The 21,281-nt window shown below is 31.3% G+C and overlaps 1 protein-coding gene and 1 long non-coding RNA gene across 6 annotated transcripts; one reads left to right on the top strand and one right to left on the bottom strand.

Annotated features, from left to right (window-relative positions):
- Positions 1 to 873: 873 nt before the first annotated feature.
- LOC107887860 (sugar transporter ERD6-like 15) lies at positions 874 to 16,860 on the bottom strand. Of its 5 annotated transcripts, XR_005904442.1 has the most exons (14): positions 16,366 to 16,860; positions 16,042 to 16,270; positions 15,886 to 15,951; positions 15,589 to 15,798; positions 15,428 to 15,492; positions 15,245 to 15,337; positions 15,075 to 15,155; positions 14,907 to 14,991; positions 14,616 to 14,800; positions 14,478 to 14,537; positions 1,993 to 2,075; positions 1,696 to 1,853; positions 1,437 to 1,551; positions 1,335 to 1,356 (listed from the first exon to the last, which is right to left on the bottom strand). XR_005904442.1 is itself a non-coding variant. In XM_041079843.1 (13 exons), exons 8-13 carry the CDS (start codon positions 14,676 to 14,678, stop codon positions 1,235 to 1,237), a joined length of 474 nt encoding a protein of 157 aa, XP_040935777.1. In that variant the 5' UTR covers positions 14,757 to 14,800; positions 14,907 to 14,991; positions 15,075 to 15,155; positions 15,245 to 15,337; positions 15,428 to 15,492; positions 15,589 to 16,270; positions 16,366 to 16,860; the 3' UTR covers positions 874 to 1,234. The 5 variants fall into 5 exon arrangements, 2 of the variants coding, with proteins under 2 accessions (XP_040935777.1, XP_040935779.1); XM_041079843.1 differs by having other exon boundaries at positions 874 to 1,356; positions 1,794 to 1,853; positions 1,993 to 2,046; ... (1 more) ...; positions 14,757 to 14,800; positions 15,589 to 16,270; XM_041079845.1 differs by having other exon boundaries at positions 874 to 1,356; positions 1,794 to 1,853; positions 1,993 to 2,046; positions 14,907 to 14,973; positions 15,589 to 16,270.
- Positions 4,663 to 6,733, top strand: LOC121209329 (uncharacterized). Its single transcript, XR_005904446.1, has 4 exons — positions 4,663 to 5,001; positions 6,333 to 6,401; positions 6,489 to 6,583; positions 6,710 to 6,733. It is a non-coding gene; the product is annotated as an uncharacterized lncRNA (long non-coding RNA).
- Positions 16,861 to 21,281: the final 4,421 nt, after the last annotated feature.

The following is a 21,281-nucleotide window of genomic DNA, read 5'->3' as shown; positions in this document are numbered from 1 at the left end:
ATAATTAGGAATTTTATTAAATTTATTAAAAATAGAAAAAATGATAAAAATTGTAAAAAAATATTTAAAAATTATTAAAATTACTAAAAATAGATTTTTTTTTAAAATTACTAAAAAATAGAAAAAAATTTATAAATTTACAAAAAAAAATTAAAATATAAAAAGTACTAAATATTAGTAAATATTTTTCAAAAAATATATTAGAAATTTTAATATTATTAAAATATTATAAATCACATTCACTAGAGCTTGAACATGAGATATTTGTCTCTTGGAAGGATACCACCTACAGTATTTATTGATAGTGCAGGAGGACGTGAGTTCAAATGCGTTGATGTTCATTATCCACTTATTTAAGAGTTGGAGAGGGACTATGGATAGTTATAGGCATTGTATAGAAAAACCATCAATTATAAATTTCGATTGATTGAATTATAAAACAGTTATCATAAGTGATATCCTTTCAAGGAGTGAAGATATCATGTTTAAGTTTTAGTAAATGTGATTTATAAAATTTTAAAAATATTAAAATTTCTATTTTTAAATTTTTTTTTGTAAATCTAAGTATTTTTTATATATATTTATATTTTTTTTGTAATTATATATATATATATATTTTCTATTTTTAATAAATTTCTATTTTTATTTTTTACATCAATTTGTAATTTTTACAATTTTTTTGGTAATTTTAAATATTTTCTAAGATTTTTTTATGATGATGTCATAATGATGTCATTGTATGACACAATGTAACATATGATTGGCTGGCTGATTATTTAACGTCCAAGTGATTGAATTGAGAACTTTTAATAATATTAAGGACTAAATTGAGAATGTCTGATAATATTAGGGACTGGAATGAACAAAAATCTTTAAAAATTAAAGCGAGAAAAGTGATATATTTTAGGGAGTAAAGAGTGCATTACGAGCAAAATAAAATAGAAATATACGTTTCGGTCATGAGAGCTGACATCCACATTGTATTATACCCAAATTGCACTTTAGCTCCTTAGCAAATGACCTAGTCCTTGTACATTATAGAAAGTAACAACTTAGTCATCTGTTATATTTTCTGTCCGCTTTTGCCATTCATTAACTACTAATGATATAGAATTTTAAAGGGTAAATTGCATCCTAGGTACTAAACTATTAATAAGCTTAAATTTTGTTATTTAACTTTAAAAAATTATAAAATAATTACTACAGGAAAATAACTCATTACACTTTGTTCTCACTACGGAGAAGTAGTAAGTGATGCTTGTATTTCTTCGAGTGTACGACCCTTCGCCTCCGGTACCATCTTTGCAATAAATATGACACAAACACCACAAATTGCTGAATATATGAAGAATGTCCCTATAATAGTTCCACAACACAAGTCATTCTTCTTTGATCCAAAGCTAAAACAATGTTAAAACGCCTCAGACACTACTTACCTGCTGAGCTCCATTGGAATAAGAAGTTAAAGCTGTATGAAACAGTCCAAGAACAAATATTCCCAGTCAAACCGGCTAAGCTCCCAGCTGCACCTTTTACGTTTATGGGAAAAATCTGAAACATATTCCCTTCACTGTTAAATATGTGCAGTAAAACATATTTATGATTGACTTGCTGAATGGTGTGTGTTTTGGTTACGTGTATGAATAAGTTTTTAACAAGTATTCGGAAGATCTTTGGATGAGCATATCAACGTACCCTTGTCCAGAGCCAGGAATATTCCTAGAAAATTAAGTCGGAACAACATAGGATTGGTATGTAAATGGAGAGGATGTTAGAAAACAAAGTAAATTAACCTCTGCCACTATAAGCCATGGAATTCCTTCCATCCCTGCTTGGTATGAGCCCATATACACCTGACATACAAGCCAAATAATGAACTCTCTCTCTTAATCTCTTACATCTGTAGCTTACATATAAATATACACTCAAATAAGTAAAAAGAATAAAGAAATTACATTCTCGTATGCTATGCCAGAAGAGAATGCAACTTACCCAAATGCTAATCAGTGCCAAAATTCGAGTTTCTCCCCTCCACAAGTGATGACCCTGCTTGTGGTCATTTAAGTTTTAAGTCACTACACCAAAACAGACTTTTAGCTGCGTTTTAAACGAAAACGCCAGAAAAAATCGAATAGATGGAGTTTTAGCGGCGTTTTGGTAAAACGCCGCTAAAAGGTTAAGCAAAACAACGCCGCTTTACATGAGCTTTATTGGCAAAACGCCGCTAAAATGTTAAGCAAAACGACGTCGTTTTTTATGAGCTTCAATGACATTAGCGGTGCTGTCCTAAAAACGCCGCAATAGCTCGCACTTTAGCGGCATTTTTGTAAAAAAAGTCGCTATAGGTCTCTCCATTAGCGGTGTTTTCCAAAAACGCCGCTAATAGGTTAATCAAAACGACGTCGTTTTAAATTAGCTTCAATGGCATTAGCGGCGCTTTACTAAAAATGCCGCAATACATCAATCTTTAACGGCGTTTTTTAAAAACGCCGCTAAAACATTAAGCAGATCCACGTCATTTTGTTTGAACTTCAATGGCATTAGCGGCGTTTCTCGAAAAACGCCGCTAGAGTTTATGGGGTAGACACATTTTCTTTCTTTAAACAAAGTAAAAGACAACAAAATCATTACATTTTTGAGTTCTTTATTACTTAATATTAGGTGTTTATGGGTGCTAAATATAATATCATATATTTTATATTTGTTTGAATTTATTTTTAGTAGGGTTTAAAATATAGGTTTAACATTTTGTTAAAGCCCACTAATACTTGCAAATGATTAACCTAAGTCTATTTTAAGTCCAATCATATTATATTTTTTATTTTTGTAATAATTATGTCATTTTAATTTAATATTTTTATTTATTTAATTTTTTTATATAGTTATCATAATATTATTTTAATGTTTATATTAGACTACTATTATATATTTAGTATAAATTTATTTTTTTATAAATTATAAAATTACATAGTATATATATAAAATATTATGAAGTTGAAAACGGATTAGACCAAACTCAGGTATTAAATGTTTTAGTCTAACTTATTTTTTTAATGAATTTAAAATTTTCTATTTAAACTGATTTTTAAATTTAATATTTTTATAGGTTTAGGGGTTATGGGTTTAAGGGTTATGATTTAGGGTTGATTATTTATGTTTTATGATTTAGGGTTTGAGGTTTATAATTTTAGAGGTTAGGGGTTTAGGGTTTAAGGGTTAGTGGTTAGTGGTTAGGATTAAGGGATATATATGGGTTTAAGGTTTATGGGTTAGGTGTTAGGGGTTTATATGGGGTAAGAGGATAGAGGATACGGGTTTAGTGTTTTAAAGTTTATTATTTGGGGTTTAGTGTTTAGGGTCTAAGATCTTAGTGTTTAGCGATATTAAGGTTTAAGGGTTATTTGGATAGGGGTTAGGAGTTTAGGGGTTAAGGTTCAATGGTTTATGAATTATGTTTTGTAGTTTAGGGTTTAAGGGATATAGGTTGGGGTTAGGGGTTATGGTTTATGATTTATACTTTAGGGGTTAATTAGGGTTTAAGGTCTAGTGTTTGGGGTTTAGGGTTTAGGGTTTATGGTATAGGGTCAGGGTCTTAGCATTGTTCAAGGATTTAGGGATTATGCTATCATGGTTTAAGGTTAGGGTTTAAGCTGGTAAGCAATAAGATTTTATTTTTAGTGTTTTAGGGTGTTAGGGTTAGGGTTTAGAGTTTAGGATTATTTTTAGTGTTTAAGGGTTTAGGGTTTAAGAGTATACATGTTTAATATTTAAGGGTTATACTGGGTTAGGGAGATTTAGGGTTTTAAGGTTTAGAGTTTGTGGATTGAGTTTTGTGGTTTATGGTTTAGGGCTTAGGGTTTGGTGTTTGGGATTTTAGGTTTGGGGTTTAGAGTTTGTAATTTAGGGTTTAGGGTTTAATTTTGGAATTAAAAACTTAAAAACTTAAAATTTAATATTTTAGTTACAAAGTTAAATAAAAAAATTTAAAAAAATGATAATCTCAGCAGGAAAATTTGAAATAAAAAAGCATAGAAAATATATGTTAAAAATGAAAAAAATATTAAAATTGTGCATTAGTGGTGTTTTTGAAAAAAAGCCACAAAAATAAGCTATAGTGGCGTTTGTAATAAAAAAAACGCCACTAAAAGTTTACCTATATCGGCGTTTTAAATAAAAACGCCGCAAATATTTGAGTTTTAATAGGTTAAACGGCGTCGTTTTTTTTTCATACTCTTTATCCCTAAGGTAAGCCCCGATACTTAGTATTTTTTCCCAAAACAAAGTTTCCCCTATACCCTCAGTTTCCCCAAATCAAACCCTAAGTTGCTTTCCTCCATATTTCACCGATTCAAGGCCTGAGCTTGGTGTTTCTTCTCAATCAATCTTCCTTTCTTTTTTTAACTCTCTTTCTCTCTCAAATCCTCGATTCCACTTCACTCTCCAGATCTCCCCAAGTATTATTCAAACCTTTCTTACGTTTTTTTTCTATTATTCTTTAAATTTATCATCTTTTCAGTTTGCACTTCTTTCTCGTTTGTATTTCATCTTAAAATTTGAAATTGTTGTAAAAATTCATTATCAATAATATGTCAAAATTTATGACTATTTTAACACAGACCAATCTGATGAGCCTTCATTGTTTATTCCCAAAAAGGGAATAATGAACTTTTAAAATTGTTTCTCCTTATAAGTACATTACAACCACTTCCTCCTCAACCTTTGCATGATCATTTTGCAAGTTGTCATTCTAATGTCATGCTTGGCTTCTCTTTAAGTGGAAAAGACAACATTGTGAAACTTTGGGATGCTAAGACAGGAGAGAGCTTTGCTCGCTGTGAGTAAATATCTTGGTGAAACTCATAGAAATGCTAACGATTTTAATTATTTTGAGAAGTAATGCAAGTCTTTTGCAGTCATGGCCATAAAAATACAGTACTTTGTGTCAGTTGGAACCAGAATGGGAATTGGGTGTTGACTGCTGCAAAGGATCAAACCATTAAGGTCACTATCCTTTTTCTCCCTGCATTATTTAATTGATGGGAGTCTATATATATATATGGATTATTAAGTTGGTGTGTGACAATGCTAATTATTAGAGGCATTCAAATGTTTGAAACATTTAGTCTATAGACCTTGATAGGGTTAAACTCGAAGTTATAACCATTACGGCTGATAATATTATAAATGAACAAGACTTTTTACCCAAGAAAAATTATTATTTTATTGTATATTAATTTTTTTTTCATATTGAAATTCTTTTTATGATGTTCATCTATGAACATGGTCATCCGTTTTAATATATATAATACATGTGCAAGGTTCATTACGCCCTTCCATATCCAAAGCTAATTTATTTCTCTTTTATTTCAAATATTAGTTTTATATTTATTGTTGTTCTTTGGAAGACTAAAGTAACAAAAAGAGTCTTGAACTTTATCACTTTTTTTACTTTAGCCCTTACACATTTATTTGGGTACTATAAAGCATTGAGTCTTGCTTAGAAAAAGTGATGAATTCCATGTAAGGTTTGTGTTTCATTTAATTTCTTCTCTCTTTCCCTTTTTAATTTCTTTTTTCTCTGAATTACTTTTTGGGTATTTTAACACACATTTATTTGGGTACTATAAGGTTTTTGGAATTATGGAATGTTTATTCCTTTGTAGTAGTTATGCTAAATTTATGCCTAATTTAATCTGGATTTCATGTTTTTGCCCAATTATTTTCTCTTTGAGCTGTTATATGCGAGGAGATATTTTTTGCTAGTTTGAATTTGGGAAAAGCAGCAGAAGCTACCATACCTGAATTATTAGTATTTTAAATGATCGCCAGCAATTGTTTTATTTGATAAATGTAATTTTGATCCGAATAGGCATTGCTGGTACCTTGCATTTATATATGCAAAGAACGACTCCTGTCATGTTTGATCTCAAATGCGTATAATCGCGTGTCAGATACTAGTTTGTGTTCAATATTTTCGAAGCTTTTCCGTATGTTTGAAGGATTTTATCTCAATCCTCTGAATATGTGCAAGGCATATGTGCCAGTTTTCAGAAAACGAGAACAGTTCGTGTAACATAGCATTAAGTAGGATTGAAGTACATATTCGGTTGAACTTACAAACATGTAGGAAGTTAGTCTTAAACAAGTAGCATTAAACGTTAATCTTACAAGAATAATTCAAATGAATAATTCATGTGTCTGCAACTATTGGTTCAACTGAAGTTGCCATTTAATCTTCGAAGTAATATTTGGTATTGATATTATCAAGTTTTTATATTTGCTTGAACTGAAATATATTTGGTGCTACTCTTATTATCTTACATCTTTTGTAGGTACTATCGAGCACCTAAATTAATATTTGGTGCAACTAAATACACCACAGCCATTAACATCTGTTCTAGGTACATGTTTTGTTGCTAAATTACTTAACTTATTTCTATGCATTTTTGCTTTAACTTACTTAAGAAATGCAACTTTTTTTACTCCAGCCTCTGTTTGCTGGTGAGAGTGGAGTAGACCAGGTTGTTGAAAAACTACTTTGTCAGGTGAAAGGGGAACCAAACATATCTTACATCAGTTCTAGGTACTATCGAGCACGTATTTCATTGCATACTTCTTTTTGCTTATTTATATGCATTTTCACTTTCAATTACTTAACAAATACTACTTTTCTGACTCCAACCTCTGTTTCCTGGTGAGAGTGGAGTAGACCAGCTTGTTGAAATTATTAAGGTACGTTTTAGTTCAAAATTCGCATAAAAAATAGTTTCATCATGATGATTTTGAAAAAAATCATTTTACTTAGATATATGATTTGGTATGAAGTAATGATAAGTATGGTTTATAATTAGCTCATCTTGGTAAGATTGTTAATTGGTATGATATGCATTTGTGGTTGTTATAATTCGGCTCAAGTGAATTAAGTATGGTTGTTGGATGTGTTTTGGGTATGGTTTATTATTGAATTACATTTTGACTGTAATTTGTTTATTTATTAGTTTGGGAAATGGCAGTGATGAGTTGTTATATTTGGTTGATGATAGATAAATGAATACATATGTACTTATGTCATGAATTTTGGTGATTTGGGATGTAAAGGTCAAATTGTTATATATATATATGTTATTGTATGTTCGGCTATGATATTTGACTATTTATGTTTGGTTTACGATGGCAAGAATGAATATGTTTTAACTGTTATATTGAAGTCATATTAAATGACCGAATATATATAAATTGATTTACTTGTGTATATGAAATTTCAGCATGATTTATAGCATATGAAATTGACATGTTTTGATTTGGCTAAATGACATGAAAAATGATTAATGTTAATCAAGTGAGCAATGTATGAATTGGTTATGTTGCAAGTGAAATTTGGTTATTTAGATATGCTTGTATGTGTTTGTACAATTTTGCTTACTTAACCATGAGGTATAGTTCAACTTACAGTAATATGCGCATGTGGGATATCCTTTATGGGATAGAAAAACAAGCACACCCTTTATTTCATAACATTAATCAAATGTATGAATTGCAGCCCTTTAAATGTATGAATTGCAGCCCTTTAAATAAACTTGAACCAGACCTGATTCTTGTAGCTTAATTATTATTTAAAGTATGAATAAGTATGAATAAGTTTTTATATTTGGTTCAACTTAATTATTATTTGATTCAACTTAAGTACGAATAAGTATGAATTAATTTTATTACCATGTAGCTTGCTTGTCCATTAAAATTACAACAATAGCTGACCTTCTCTCCAACCTTATTTTAAATATTTTAAAGATTCAAAGTATATAGGCTGGAAACCTGACGGGTTGCCTTATATCGAGCTGTAAGATATAATGGATCCTCCCTAGGTGTAACAACGCCACGTATGATGAATCTTAAAAAATTCAAAAAGACTTGAAAAAAGTTCTATCGAGCTCATTTACTATTGAATATTTATATAACCTTAATTTATTTCCAATTTACTTATAAAAATTAAACTACGATTCTTTTTTGATATTATTATATTCAAATTACTATTTTCTTATATTAATAATGTTTGATTTTAATATTTAATATTATTAAAGGTATTTTTATAAAAAAAAAGATTTCAAAAAAAGTTCTATGGAGCTTATAAATAATTCTATCGACCTTAAAAAAGATTTAAAAAATTCAACGACTGAAGGGCCACTTATAAATAATTTTATCAATATAATAATATTGATCATTGTTTAAATATATTATAATATAAAAATTAAACTACGATTCTTTTTTATATTATTATATTCAAATTACAATTGTTTTATATAAATAATGTTTGATTTTAATATTTAATAATTTTAAATGTCTTTAAAAGTTATAACTAATTTTTATCAAAATAGTATTAATATTGATCATTACTTAAATAAATTACACAACTTACATAACTTAACTAATACATGTAGTTTAATCTAATAATTTCCTTAAAAGCATATAGTTTAAAGTTCAAATTTCATAACTTACATAATCTACATAACTTACATAAAACATAAATATATATCATATCAAGACTTACATAATAAACAACTTACCCGTGTAACTTATTGCCAACTTTAGACTTCAACAACTACGAAATGGATAGGACTTGGATGAATTTCTCAAGGGCAAGCAACAGTATCAAAATGGAGTTCAATCTTTTTTAGATTTTGCATTTCACAATTCAAGCCAAGAGAATATGATTCTTTGCCTGTGTAAGAAGTGTGGCAATATCTATTGGCATTATTGTGAAGTTGTCTACGAACATCTAATTGTTGATGGCTTCATTCGGGGGTATAAAAAATAGATTTTCCATGGAGAGTGTACACCTAGTGGAGCCTCTTCGACGATTAATCCGGGTTATCCTTATAGTGGTTACCGTCAGTATGTTAGAGAAGATAACATGGAAGGTATGATGCGGGATACATTTAATATGCGGAGTGAAGGCTTCCAATCATTTCCACCAAACTATGTTGCATCCGATGATTATAATATCGGTGGGAATACTTTTATGGAAACGAGAAGAAGTGTACCGGATGAACAACCGAATGAAGAAGCGGCGAAGTTCTACACATTACTTGGTGAAATGAATGAATAACTTTATGAGGGATCAAAATTTTCGAAAATGTCATTCTGTATTCACCTTTTCCACTTAAAATGTTTGGGAGGGTGGACCGGAAACTCTTTGACAATGCTGTTAGAGCTTTTGAGAGAAATGTTCCCGTTTGCAAAAATCCCTCAATCATGTAAAGACATGAAGAAAGTGATAAAAGATTTGGGCCTTGGGTACAACAAAATTCATAGTTGCCCAAATGATTGCATGTTGTATTGGGGTGATCAGAGAAATCAACAGTCTTGTCATGTTTGCGGTGAATCTCGTTGGATGAATAGAGATGCAGAAGATGTTAATGAGGATGAATATGGGCCACAGTCAATAAGGAAGCCGAACAAGATTTTGCGATATTTCCCGCTAATCCCAAGGCTTCAAAGGCTATTCATGTCGTCAAAGACAGCCGAGTTTATGACGTGGCATCATGATCAACGAACGGATGATGGATTATTAAGGCATCCTGCAGATTCTTTAGCATGGAAATCATTTGACAATAAATTTCCAAGCTTTGCAAGTGATCCTCGGAGTGTAAGGCTCGGGTTAGCATCTGACAGATTTAATCCTTTTAAAATCATGAGCACTTCGTACAGTACTTGGCCTGTGGTCCTTGTTTCTTATAATTTGCTTCCATGGCTTTGCATGAAGCAATCTTCTTTGATATTATCTATGATTATCCCCAGAAAGAAAGACCCCGAAAATGATATTGACATATATCTGCAGCCACTTATTGAAGAGTTAAAACAATTATGGGCGGGTGTTGAGACGTATGATGTATTGAGAAAGGAGAACTTTTACCTACGTGCTGCTTTGCTGTGGACAATTAATGATTTCCCGGCATATGCGAATTTATCTGGTTGGAGTACCAGAGGACGTTATGCTTGTCCTTGTTGTGCTGCTCAAACGTGTTCACAGTGGTTATATAATGGGAAGAAGTTCTGCTATATGGGGCATTGTCGGTGGTTAGTTGAAAATCATAGCTATAGATTTCAGAGGGCTTTATTTGACGGTACTGAAGAGTTGAAAAAGCTCCTGAGCAGACCATTGGATTTGAAATCTTATTCATGTTAAAAGATATGGATTTCAGTTACGGGAAGCTGAATCAACCATCTAACAGACAAACAAATAGACGATCGAGGGATGAATCTGATGATGAATCTGACGAGGAGGATGACCCTAATGAGGCGGACTTGTGGAAGAAAAGAAATATTTTTTTTGAGTTGACTTATTGGGAGCATCACATATTATGCCACAATCTTGATGTGATGCATATTGAGAAGAATGTCTACGAGAACATCATCCAGACAATTTTGAACGTTGATGGTAAATCAAAAAATAATCTTCAGAGTCAATTTGATTTAGTTCACATGGGAATTAGGCGTGATCTTCATCCCTAAGTACTTCCTAATGGAAAATATTGGTTGCCGCCTACAATTTTTGCAATGTCAAAGGAAGAGAAAGAAATGTTCTGCACGGTGTTGAAGGATATAAAGGTTCCGGATGCGTATGCATCAAATATATCTTGATGTGTAAGTCTTAAAGATCGAAGACTATATTCATTAAAATCACATGACTATCACATCTTGATGCAAGATCTACTTCCAGTTGCTTTACGGTGCTGTATGTCAAAGAAGGTAATGTCCTGTATAATTGAACTATCCAATATAATGAAAGCAATTTGTGGCAAAGTTCTAAATGTCGAAGAACTTGAAAAAGTACAAGATCGAGCCGCTTTGACATTATGCAATTTGGAGAAGATCTTTCCACCTTCCTTCTTCATTATTATGGTGCACCTTGTCATTCATCTCCCTCGTGAAGCAATAATTGGTGGCCAAATTTCTATCGTTGGATGTATCCAATTGAAAGGTGCTAATTTATTTCAAAGGCATTCACCTTTATACCTATAGTTACCAGTTTTGATAATGTTGTATATGGTGTTTAGGTTCCTAAGCAAATTGAAGTCTTATTGCCGTAATAAGCGTTATTCGGAAGGATCAATTGCTGAAGGCTACTTGGCAGGGGAGTGTATGACATTCTGTTCTAGATATTTAGAAAATGTTGAAACAAGATTGAATAGACCAAGTAGAAATGCCGGACTCAATGATCCTACTTGGCCGAAACTTATTTATTTCAAAGTTATGGAGAACCAATCGGCAAAGTTGAAATTGCAGAATTAGATGACCGATCTTGGATACAAGCACATAGATATGTTCTTTTCCACCACGATGCACTTGAACAATTACGCAAGTAAGTTCTAGAATATGATAAATATTCATCTTTTTTTATTTGTTAATTTTTTAACGAATTAAACATGTTTTTAACATAGTGAGTACAAACAAATCTTAAGATCTCGTTCACGCTCATGAAGATTACAACATCGCGAGATTAATAAGTTATTCACAGAATCTTTTCATGAATGGTTAAGCCAAACGGTATGCAACTCAACATTTTATTGACAAATAATAATGTTTTCTCATAACATTTACAATTACTCAATTTACTTTTGATTCAATAGGTTTGGAGTGGGAATGTCATTAATGACGAAGTTAAATGGCTTTCTCAAGGTCCGAATCGAGTAGTAAAAAGATATAGTGGCTTCATCATGAATGGATTCAGATTTCATACCAAATATCGCGAGAGATTGAGGAGAACTCAAAATTGTGGAGTAGTTGTTAATTCTTTAATTACAAGTTACGCTAGTGCTAGGGACAGTAATCCTGTCGAGGGAAATGTAGAGTATTACGGATTTCTAACCGACATTATTGAGTTGGATTACTATGGAAAATGGAAAGTTTTCTTATTTCGATGTGATTGGGCTGATGCTAATACTGCTCGCGGAATTAAAAATGATCAGTTTGGTTTTACAATGGTGAATTTCTCTCGATTAATTCACACTGGAGAACATTTGATAAACGAGCCGTATGTATTTTCTTCTCAAGTTAAACAAGTTTTTTACTCGAAAGATCCAATTGATGAGGGTTGGTACGTTGTACTCCGAAACACCCCTAGACTTGTTTGAAATGGGGAATGGAAGTAGAGATGACATCGTTGAAAGATAAAAAACTTTGCCTTTTCCAGAACAAAACTTAAATGAAAATATCCCTAGTACTAGTACACAATTTCAATGGGTTCGTCAGGATGTGAACGAAGATATTTACGATTTATGATGTAGTAAGATTTTATTATTTTTTATTTATATGTAATGTTATAATTTTAACATTGGTCATGTTATATAATTTAACTATTTTATATTTACTATTGTTGTTATTTCTTACTAAAATTTTAACTATTTTATGTGTTGCAGGAAAAATGCCTAGAAGAAGATTAAGAGATCTTAGTATTGTACAGAATACTACAAATTCGAAAGAAGTAAGTACTAAACAGCAGACAGTTGTTGGATCTTCAAGCGTGCCGGAGACACTTGACGAGTCTGTGGAATTTCAAAGTAATGTTAAGTTTATTTTACAAATTGTATTAAATTTTATTACTGATTTATTTTTAAATTTCAATATAGTAATAATATATTATTTTTCAGCTGAAAATGGTGGGACGCGCAGAGGTCGAGGACGTACGCTCCTAACAGACTTATATAACTTAAATTCTGTCGAGCGTGTCAAAGTAACTAGAAACAGTCATGGTCAGCCTGTTGGACAAGAAGCTCGGCTTTTAGCAGGCTATTTGGGCATTATAGCACGAAATGAAAATATGTTGCCCATCAACTACGAATCATGGCATAACATGCATGATAGCAATAAAAATAAAGCTCTCTCTAATATTAAGGTAACAAAACGTTAATGTAATTTATAATACTTTGGTTTAAGTTTCATTTATATTTACTTCCTAAACTTGTGTTTTTTTAGGAGAGGTTTGCTTTAGAGGTCTCTGATGCCTATATCAAGAAGGCATTGGGTAAAAAAATGGAGAGACCATAAAAGCATTTTGAAAAAAGAATATTTTAAAAAACCCATAAGCCTCGAAGAAAAATTGCAAAATGTCCCACCGGGAATGCTGAGGTACCAATGGGAAGATGCGGTTTGATTTTGGAATTCGAAGAAAGGAGAGGTATTATGTACTTGCAAACTCTTATAAATTTTTTGGTTTATAGTATTTACTATATACATAATAATAATTTCATTATGTAGGACCGTGAGCGAGTTGGAACAAGCAGCAGGCAAAAACAAAAATTTACGCACACGGCAGGGTCGAGAAGTTTTGCTTGTGTAGCTCAGGCCGCGGTACTATGGATTTATTAATTCTATCAAGTATTAATGACTTTTTACTATTAAATAATATTTTTACTACTATATTGTAGGAAGCCTCGTCTGGTCAAAAAGTTGGACGCCTTCAGCTTTTTGACATTACGCACAGGAAAAAAGATGGAACTCCGATGACATCTGAGGCTGCAGAAATTATGGTATATTTACTTAATAAAATTTGATTCATTATAAATATTTATAATATTTAATTATAATGTTTTAATTCGTCGTTTTTATGTTGTATTCCTTTTTATTGTATATTTCGTTTCTAACTCTTTGACTGATTTATTAGGAGAAACTAAAAGATAAGAAGACAGAGTATAAAGCGACTGCTTCGACTGATAGTTCTGTTAATTTTGAGGATATTTATAACAGAATTATTAATGAAGTTTTGGGTCTTGAAAGGTATGGTCGTGTTAGATTTCAAGGATCTGGTGTTAACCCGACCCAATATTTTGGATCCACCTCGCACCAATACATGCCTTCCGGGAGTCAAAGTCAAGCTGAAGTTCAGAGGCTAAAAGATCAGATAGTTCAGATACAAGCTAGCACAGATGAGCAAATTTCTCAACTTAGAGCGGAGGCAGCAGCGCGGGAGGCGGAGGCAGCAGCGAGGGAGGCGGAGCAGAACAGAAAATACAATGAACTCCAGCTACAGCTTCAGTCTATGATGACTATGTTCCAACAATTTCAAAATTAGCCATCTTAGACATTTGTTTTCTTGTAACTTTTAACATTATTGTAAGAATATTTTGAATATTCATTTACAATTTATATAATATATTTTCGTATAATTTTGTATTATTTAAATTTACGGGTTTTGGTTGGATTTCATGGTATATTTGCTGTTTTTGGTTGAATTTCTTGTAGGAGGGTTGGATATAGGTGCAAAAATACATATTGCAAAACTGGACAAATTAGCGGCGTTTTTTAAAAAAGCGTCGCTAAAAGTCTTGGTCTTTAGCAGCGTTTTTTTCAAACAAATGCCGCTAATTTTAATGGTGTTACATATAGCGACGTAAAAAAAAGCCGCCAAAAGTCTGTTTTCTGTTATGCACAAAGAACAGTCAAAATATAAAAGAATGTAGTTTTGTTTTTTCAAAAGAAACCTGTAAAAGGAATGATATCCCAGTAAGGAAGCTGCCAAAGCATAATCCAGCTGAAGATACCTGAAAAATATTGCAATATCAGCCAACTATTTAGCCAGAAAACACCTTTCAATTCAGAAAATTTCTCAGTTTTCTGACCAGAAGAAGTGCTCGTCTTCCGAACTTATCGATTAAACTTGCACCAACAATCGCCGTTATCATCTATAAACATGAATATAGGAATATTCAGTTTCTCATATATGCAGTTCATAATTTTAAAACAGCATAGGAGCATAGGACCTGGATAACAGCCAACGTACTAAGCCCGACGTATTTCGATAAGCCTACAGAAAATAAAAAGAATCTCATCTTGTAAAATGGTTGAGATTTTTTTTGTTCATTTTAATAATGTGATGTAGATATTATTAGGGTTTAGGACACATCATTTACCTGCAGAGGTAAAAATAACTCCCGAGTAATATGTATATGCATTGCTCCCTCCTCAGTGTTGAAGTACCTTCAGCCCAATTCCAATCTGTGAGCAATTTGAGAAGTTTATAGATAAAAGACACTTACAAAGAGAAACTAGAAGTTGTGAAATCATGATTCGGTTCTTACAATTAGGGAATGAAAATATTTTGGCTTAAACAAATCCAACATTCCTCCCCCTGACAATCGTTTGAGTGAATCCGCATAGTCCTGAAAAGGATCTGATCTTATTTCTTTTCTTCAAGCAACATTGTACCTGTTTTCTTACAGAAGTTATGCATATGATGTTGAAATGTTACTTTTATAGAAGCTGCTTCCTCAAAAACATTGGCTTTCTTTCCCCTGAGGGACCGCAGCACGGTTTCAAACTCCTCTTCTCGACCAACATTTACCTACAGAGAAATCAAAAGTTAAAGCAAAACTACATTATTTCAGGCATTGTTTTGCAACACAAAGAAATCAAATCTTAAAATCTGACTCACCAGCCATCTAGGAGACTCTGGAATGTAGAATAGAAGAGGGAGTTGTACAAGACTCGGAATTATACCTACGCATAAAATAACCCCCCCCCCCCAAAAAAAAAAAAGAAGTTAAGTTTAGATTGCAGTTCTAATACAGTTCACATGGCAAGAAAGTTTGGTACCGATTAGAGCCAAGATGCGCCAATTGATGAAAGGACCAACTATATACATCGTTGAAAGGCCTAAGATAGCCATCGTCTGCAGAATCAGCTGTTAAGAACATGATGCACCTACTAACAGTAACCCGAATTTGATTAAGTTCAGAATTTGCCTGTACTCCAGCAGTAAATCTTCCCCTAAGGTTTTTCGGTGTTAGCAAGATATACTGGCAACTGTTTGGGGTTGAAATGTTTATACCATTAGCCATCGTTATATGATTAAATGTATCAAATGGGAAATGGAATGTTTACAACATATACCAAATAACCAGCAATTCCATTGCTGAATCCCAGCAATAATCTTCCTACATCAAGCAACCAAGGAACCTTTCCAACACACGAAAATACAACATTAAAGACGTAAGAGCATATCCATAAAAGAAAAGTCAGTAGAGTGAATGAAAAAATAGAAGAAACCTTTGCAAATGCTATTGCAAGCCATCCCACTATGTAGAATAAGTACAAAACCCACATGGTCTGGTTCAAGACATTAAGGAATTAAACAATAAATGGCTAGAGATAGTATGGTCAGTTCAGTAGTCATATCGAAACTTACGCCTTTACAACCAAGGAGATCTATAGTCTTCCCACTTACTAATGCCCCTAGAATTGATCCAAGGTTTAACAGTGAACCAAAAAGTGAAAACTGCAGAGAACAGAGAGTACTTATTTAAAAGTTCAAACTGGCTTCTCTTTACACCCACATAACAAAAATGAGGAATATCCAGCATTTTGTATTACCTCTGCAATAGAAAGACCCAGGTCCTCCATGATTACAGACTGATTAGGTGATGTATATCCAGCCCGTCGAAAACAAAAATCATGAAAAAGGCTCTAGCAGTCAATCAAACTTCAACGACAAGTAAACAACAATTCAAAAAATACAAGCTAACTAAAATTGGGTCAGAAGTAGAAGAGGTTGTCAAGTAGATGGAACATGGTGAATGAGAAGTAACTTATGCTTTGGCATATGCAAAATGTGGGATCTACTTACAATATATCCAACTCCAAAGGAAATGCTAGCTGCCACAAAGGTGCTAAGAACGAGTGTAGTCGTGACACTTGAACTATTCTCACCAGCTCCTTCTCTAACAAGCAAAGATTCCTACTGTAGCACCGTAGCCCTTTCTTCCCCCATCTTTTTTATTTTTTATTTTGTCCTGAAAACTCGAAATTTTTTTTGAAAATGGTGAATAACTAGGAATTATGAGAATGTTAAAAAGGAAAATAAAAATGCTTGGCGATCTTGCATTCAATCTGGGTTTCCTTTTTAACGTGTTTTTGGCTTCCTACGTAGTACTTGCGCCATGCGATTCTGAAAAAAGAAAAGGACAGATGCATTACAACCACTCAATTAGTCAATTTTTGCTCGTGGGGTTAAGTCACACAGTATCTTTCAGCTTGGATCTAATAAGGGATGTGTCAGTGGGGATCCTTTTGCAATAATTTAGCCCCGACAAAAATTCTAATTATTATGTAATTATTATTTATTTGAAATTTGAACGAGTACCACTAAAAATAGTATTGGAAAAAAAAAGGTTAATTTCCCTTAAAATGGAGGTAAAGCTCAAGGCTAATTTTTCATTAAATGCCTAAAAAGTAAAATATCAAGCCGATTCAAAGAAAAATGACGGGAGTGGGCTAATTTTTGAAAAATGCTTTTAGTTAAATGGTTTTTCAGTTTTTGAAAAATGCTTCTAATTAAAAGATTTATCAGTTGACACGTAAAAATGTGTTTTTAGCTGGAAACTCTTTTTGTCATTTTTAGCAAAAGCGCTTCAGGAAGTTCTTTTCCCTTGATTTTTTTAGTACCATTTTTAATAGGATTAGGGTTTTGTTTATTAAAATTAGGATTTAAGGTTAGGGTTTTGTTTATTTAAAATAGGGTTTAAGGTTTTTTATATTTTTAATTAATTATTTTGTAATAATTTTTTGAGATGTTAACTAATAATTTAATTCAAAATTTAAAAAAAAATCCTATTTTTACACCAATCATTTATCAGAATCTCATAAAATTGAATTGGATTCATAATCGATTGAAAAAGAATATAAAAATTAGACAACATTAAAATATAATAAGAAATATTCTTACTATTTGCAAATTGCAATATATTGATGGAAATATGGTTCTTATCATGACGGATTACAGAACTTGCCATTGATAATTTCAAAAAAAAATGAATACTTTATATTAAAAAAAATATTTTAAGGAAATGCTTAAAATATTTTAAGAAAATGTTAAGCATTTAAAATATTAAATTACCTATATAAAACATTTTAATAAATGGAAAATTCATATAAAACTAATAAATATTAAATTAGAAGTAACATAAATACCTTTTAAAAAATCTAAAAAGATAATTTGAGCAGGCTTAAAATAAGATTAAGTTAACACATTAAAAATATGGATGAATTTAAGCAAAATTTTAAATCAATAATTTTGGTTGGACTAAGCCGAATTTGGGTAAACCTAAAATATGTTAGTATAATACTTATGTCCAACCCAGTCCTCGAAGACTTCTACTTTAAATTTCAATTTTTTTAAAAAAATTCGTACAAGGTTGGGTGAACCAATTTTGTTTTTTTCAACCATAACGTGGGAATCAAAATGTTATGAATCTGCAAATCAAAATCCAAACAGCTTTCTTCTCCAATCTCTAATACTAAGCTTCAGATCAACTTAGATATATGATATGCTCTACTCGTCGATGGATACTAATTTACAATACCGATCGCTGAATCGTTGCTTGAGACTCGTTACCAAAATTTTTAAATAAAAAAAAACTTAACAGCCTAATGACTTGTATAAAAACTTTTGAATAGTTTAATAAATTAAATAAAAAACTTCTGAACATTTAACAATAATTTTATAACTTTTTGAAGTTGAATGATTAAAATATAAATGTACTAACACTTCAGTGAGATTGAGTTGAATTTACCTAATTTTAGAATATTAAGATTATTTTATATATATTTACCTACTAAACCTAGTTAACATATTTACCTATCTATCTATCTTCCTATCTCTTTTAACATTTCCACTAATTTCCTAAAATTTTCTCAAGCTGAATAACACCCAACACTTGATTTTTTTTTATTGTTATTTTGATTCCAAAATTTTTATTTCTTCCAGCCTAAAAAATCACATTAATTCTCGAATATTACCCATTTTGCTCAGGGATAAGACTTTTTTTTGGGGGGGGGGGGGTTTAAAGATTACTAGTAGTTGATGATCGAATGAAGAAAGAGTTACTGTTATTATTTTCAGTATAGATATTCATGTTTGCTAATTAATGATTTTCGTTTTGTTTTGACAGATAGAATAGGAAGGAATTTCAACTTGCTTTCTCACACAATCTTGTTCTTATCTTAATTATTAATTTTGTCATTCAATGCGTCTTTATACTCAATTTCTCTTTATCTATTTAAAATTTCCGAAATCTTCTTGTCGAAAATGTAAATGTAAGAAATTTCCGGGGGTTTTTTTTTTCTCGAAGTTGGGATTCAGATTAAGGGGGTAAGAAGTGGGATTTTCAAAGTTTTGATTCAAAATTTTATATTATCAAAGGTGGGTTTGGGCGAAGGTGGACGAAGGCAAACGCTGGTAATAGTTTCAGGTGGATGTTGCATGAAGGCCGATAGTGGGGTTTGCTTCGACTGCAGCAATTTGGTTTGAAGTGTCAAGTATAGGTTCTTCCTTCAGAGGACTTCATGAAAATGGGGTTTTAGCGGCATTTTATTAAAAAACGCCGCAAAAATTGTAAAACACAGAGCAATAGTGGCGTTTTATCAAAAATGCCGCTAAAAACTAAGCAATAGCGGCGCTTTTGGTAAAACGCCGCTAAAAGACAGAGCTTTGGCGGTGCTTTTGGTAAAACGACGCTAAAAGACAGAGCATTAGCGGCGTTTTTGGTAAAACGCCGCTAAAAGACAGAGTAGTAGCGGCGCTTTTGGTAAAACGCCACTAAAAGTCATATAACTCTTAAAATCTTAAACCCAAAAAATCATAAGCACTGCTTTATAACCCCTAAAATAGTAAACCCCTAAATCCTAACAAACCCTAAACACTAAACTATAACCCTTAAAATCCTAAATGACGCAATAGGTGCATTTTTAGCGGCGCTTGGTTATAAACGCCGCTAATGTTAAATTATTTTGTTCAAAACTTCGTCGTTTATCTGTCTTATATATTTTTTACCCACACCTGATACACTTAACATTTTCTCCATTTTTCCCTAGTTCTATTTCCCCCTTCTTCCTCATCCTAAATCCCTAAAGTATTATCACCCATTCCCAAATTCGACATCCAAATCCCTAGCGAATTTAATAATAATAAAAGTAATTTTAATAATTAAACTTAAATTCAGAAATTTGAAACATAGAGGAATTAAATTCTTAAGAATAGAAATATAATGACTAAATTTTAATTTTACGAAAAGTACAAATACTTATCTCATATTTTAGCTTTTACAGATTAAGTGGTTTAGTATTCAATTTGTTAAAGTATGTTAAGAGAATTACTTTTTCTTTTTAAGATTTAACACTCCTATGTGAGAAAATATTATTTAACTCGTATATTTATTAAAAGTTTATATAAAAATTAATTTAAAAGTCTATATAAAAATTAATTGTTATTTTAATCATAAAGTTAATTGTGTTTCGAATTTTTATTATAGAAAAATATTTGTTAAAAATGAAAAAAATTAAAATACTGTTATTTAAAATAATTTTAAAGTTTTTTGGGTATATGACTTATTGTTTTTTAATTTATATATTAAATAAATTCTTATATAATAGTAAAAGAGATAGTCTTAATAAATTTTAAAATATTGAATTAATTATCATTATAGTTTAAGATTTATGGCTTAGCGTATATGATTTAGGGTTTAAAATATAAGAGTTACTATTTTAAGGTTTATGGATTATGGATTATGGGTTTATGGATTATGGTTTACAGTTTATGGTTTAAGGGTTGGGGTTTAAGGTTTAGGTGTTAGGAGTTAGGGGTTATGGGTTAGGGGTTATGGGTTATGGATTTAAGGGTTATGTTGTATGATTTAGGGTTTAGGGGATAAAAGTTAGGGGTTTAGGTTTAGATTAGTTAATTAGTATTTTTTAATTTATATATTAAATAATTTCTTAAATATTCGTAAAAGAGATAATATTACGGCTCCGTTTGTTTGCAGGTAAAATGTTTTCTGGAAAATAATTTCTGGAAAATAATTTCTTGAAAAATGATTTCTGGAAAATGATTTACTTTTCTGGTGTTTGGATGAATCTGTGTAAAATATTTTCTGTTGTTTGGCAGATTTCCTGAAAATATTTTCCTGAAAAGCTGTTTTAATAAAATTTTATATATTTAAGAATTTATTATCTTTTCCTTGTTTGATTGAGTTTACTTTATATATATATATTAATAAATTTATATTTTAAATTTATATATTAATAAAAAATTTTCCTTCATATTTTACCCGGGTATAATACGTTTCTGCTGGTGCTCTGTTTGAAATTCTTACTTTACCCGGTTAAAGTGTGTTGAAACTCCAACAACATATTATACTTGTTATGGAAATATTTTAAGCAGCTTTCTTTTCTAACATTCACTGGTTTACATAAGAAAAAGACAATTCTAAATATCCCAACTCATATCTCCATTT

Source organism: Gossypium hirsutum, chromosome A11 (genome assembly GCF_007990345.1).
Source record: "Gossypium hirsutum isolate 1008001.06 chromosome A11, Gossypium_hirsutum_v2.1, whole genome shotgun sequence".
Taxonomy (NCBI): Eukaryota; Viridiplantae; Streptophyta; class Magnoliopsida; order Malvales; family Malvaceae; genus Gossypium; species Gossypium hirsutum.
This window is presented reverse-complemented; position numbering and strand designations above follow the sequence as displayed.

Excerpts from the sequence above, each read along its gene's own strand:
- LOC107887860 (XM_041079843.1), bottom strand. The coding sequence starts at position 14,678 with ATGATAACGGCGATTGTTGGTGCAAGTTTAATCGATAAGTTCGGAAGA. Across the intron at positions 14,538-14,615 it reads GAAGACGAGCACTTCTTCTG|GTATCTTCAGCTGGATTATG; the intron begins GTCAGAAAACTG and ends AATATTTTTCAG. Across the intron at positions 2,047-14,477 it reads GGATATCATTCCTTTTACAG|GGTCATCACTTGTGGAGGGG; the intron begins GTTTCTTTTGAA and ends GACCACAAGCAG.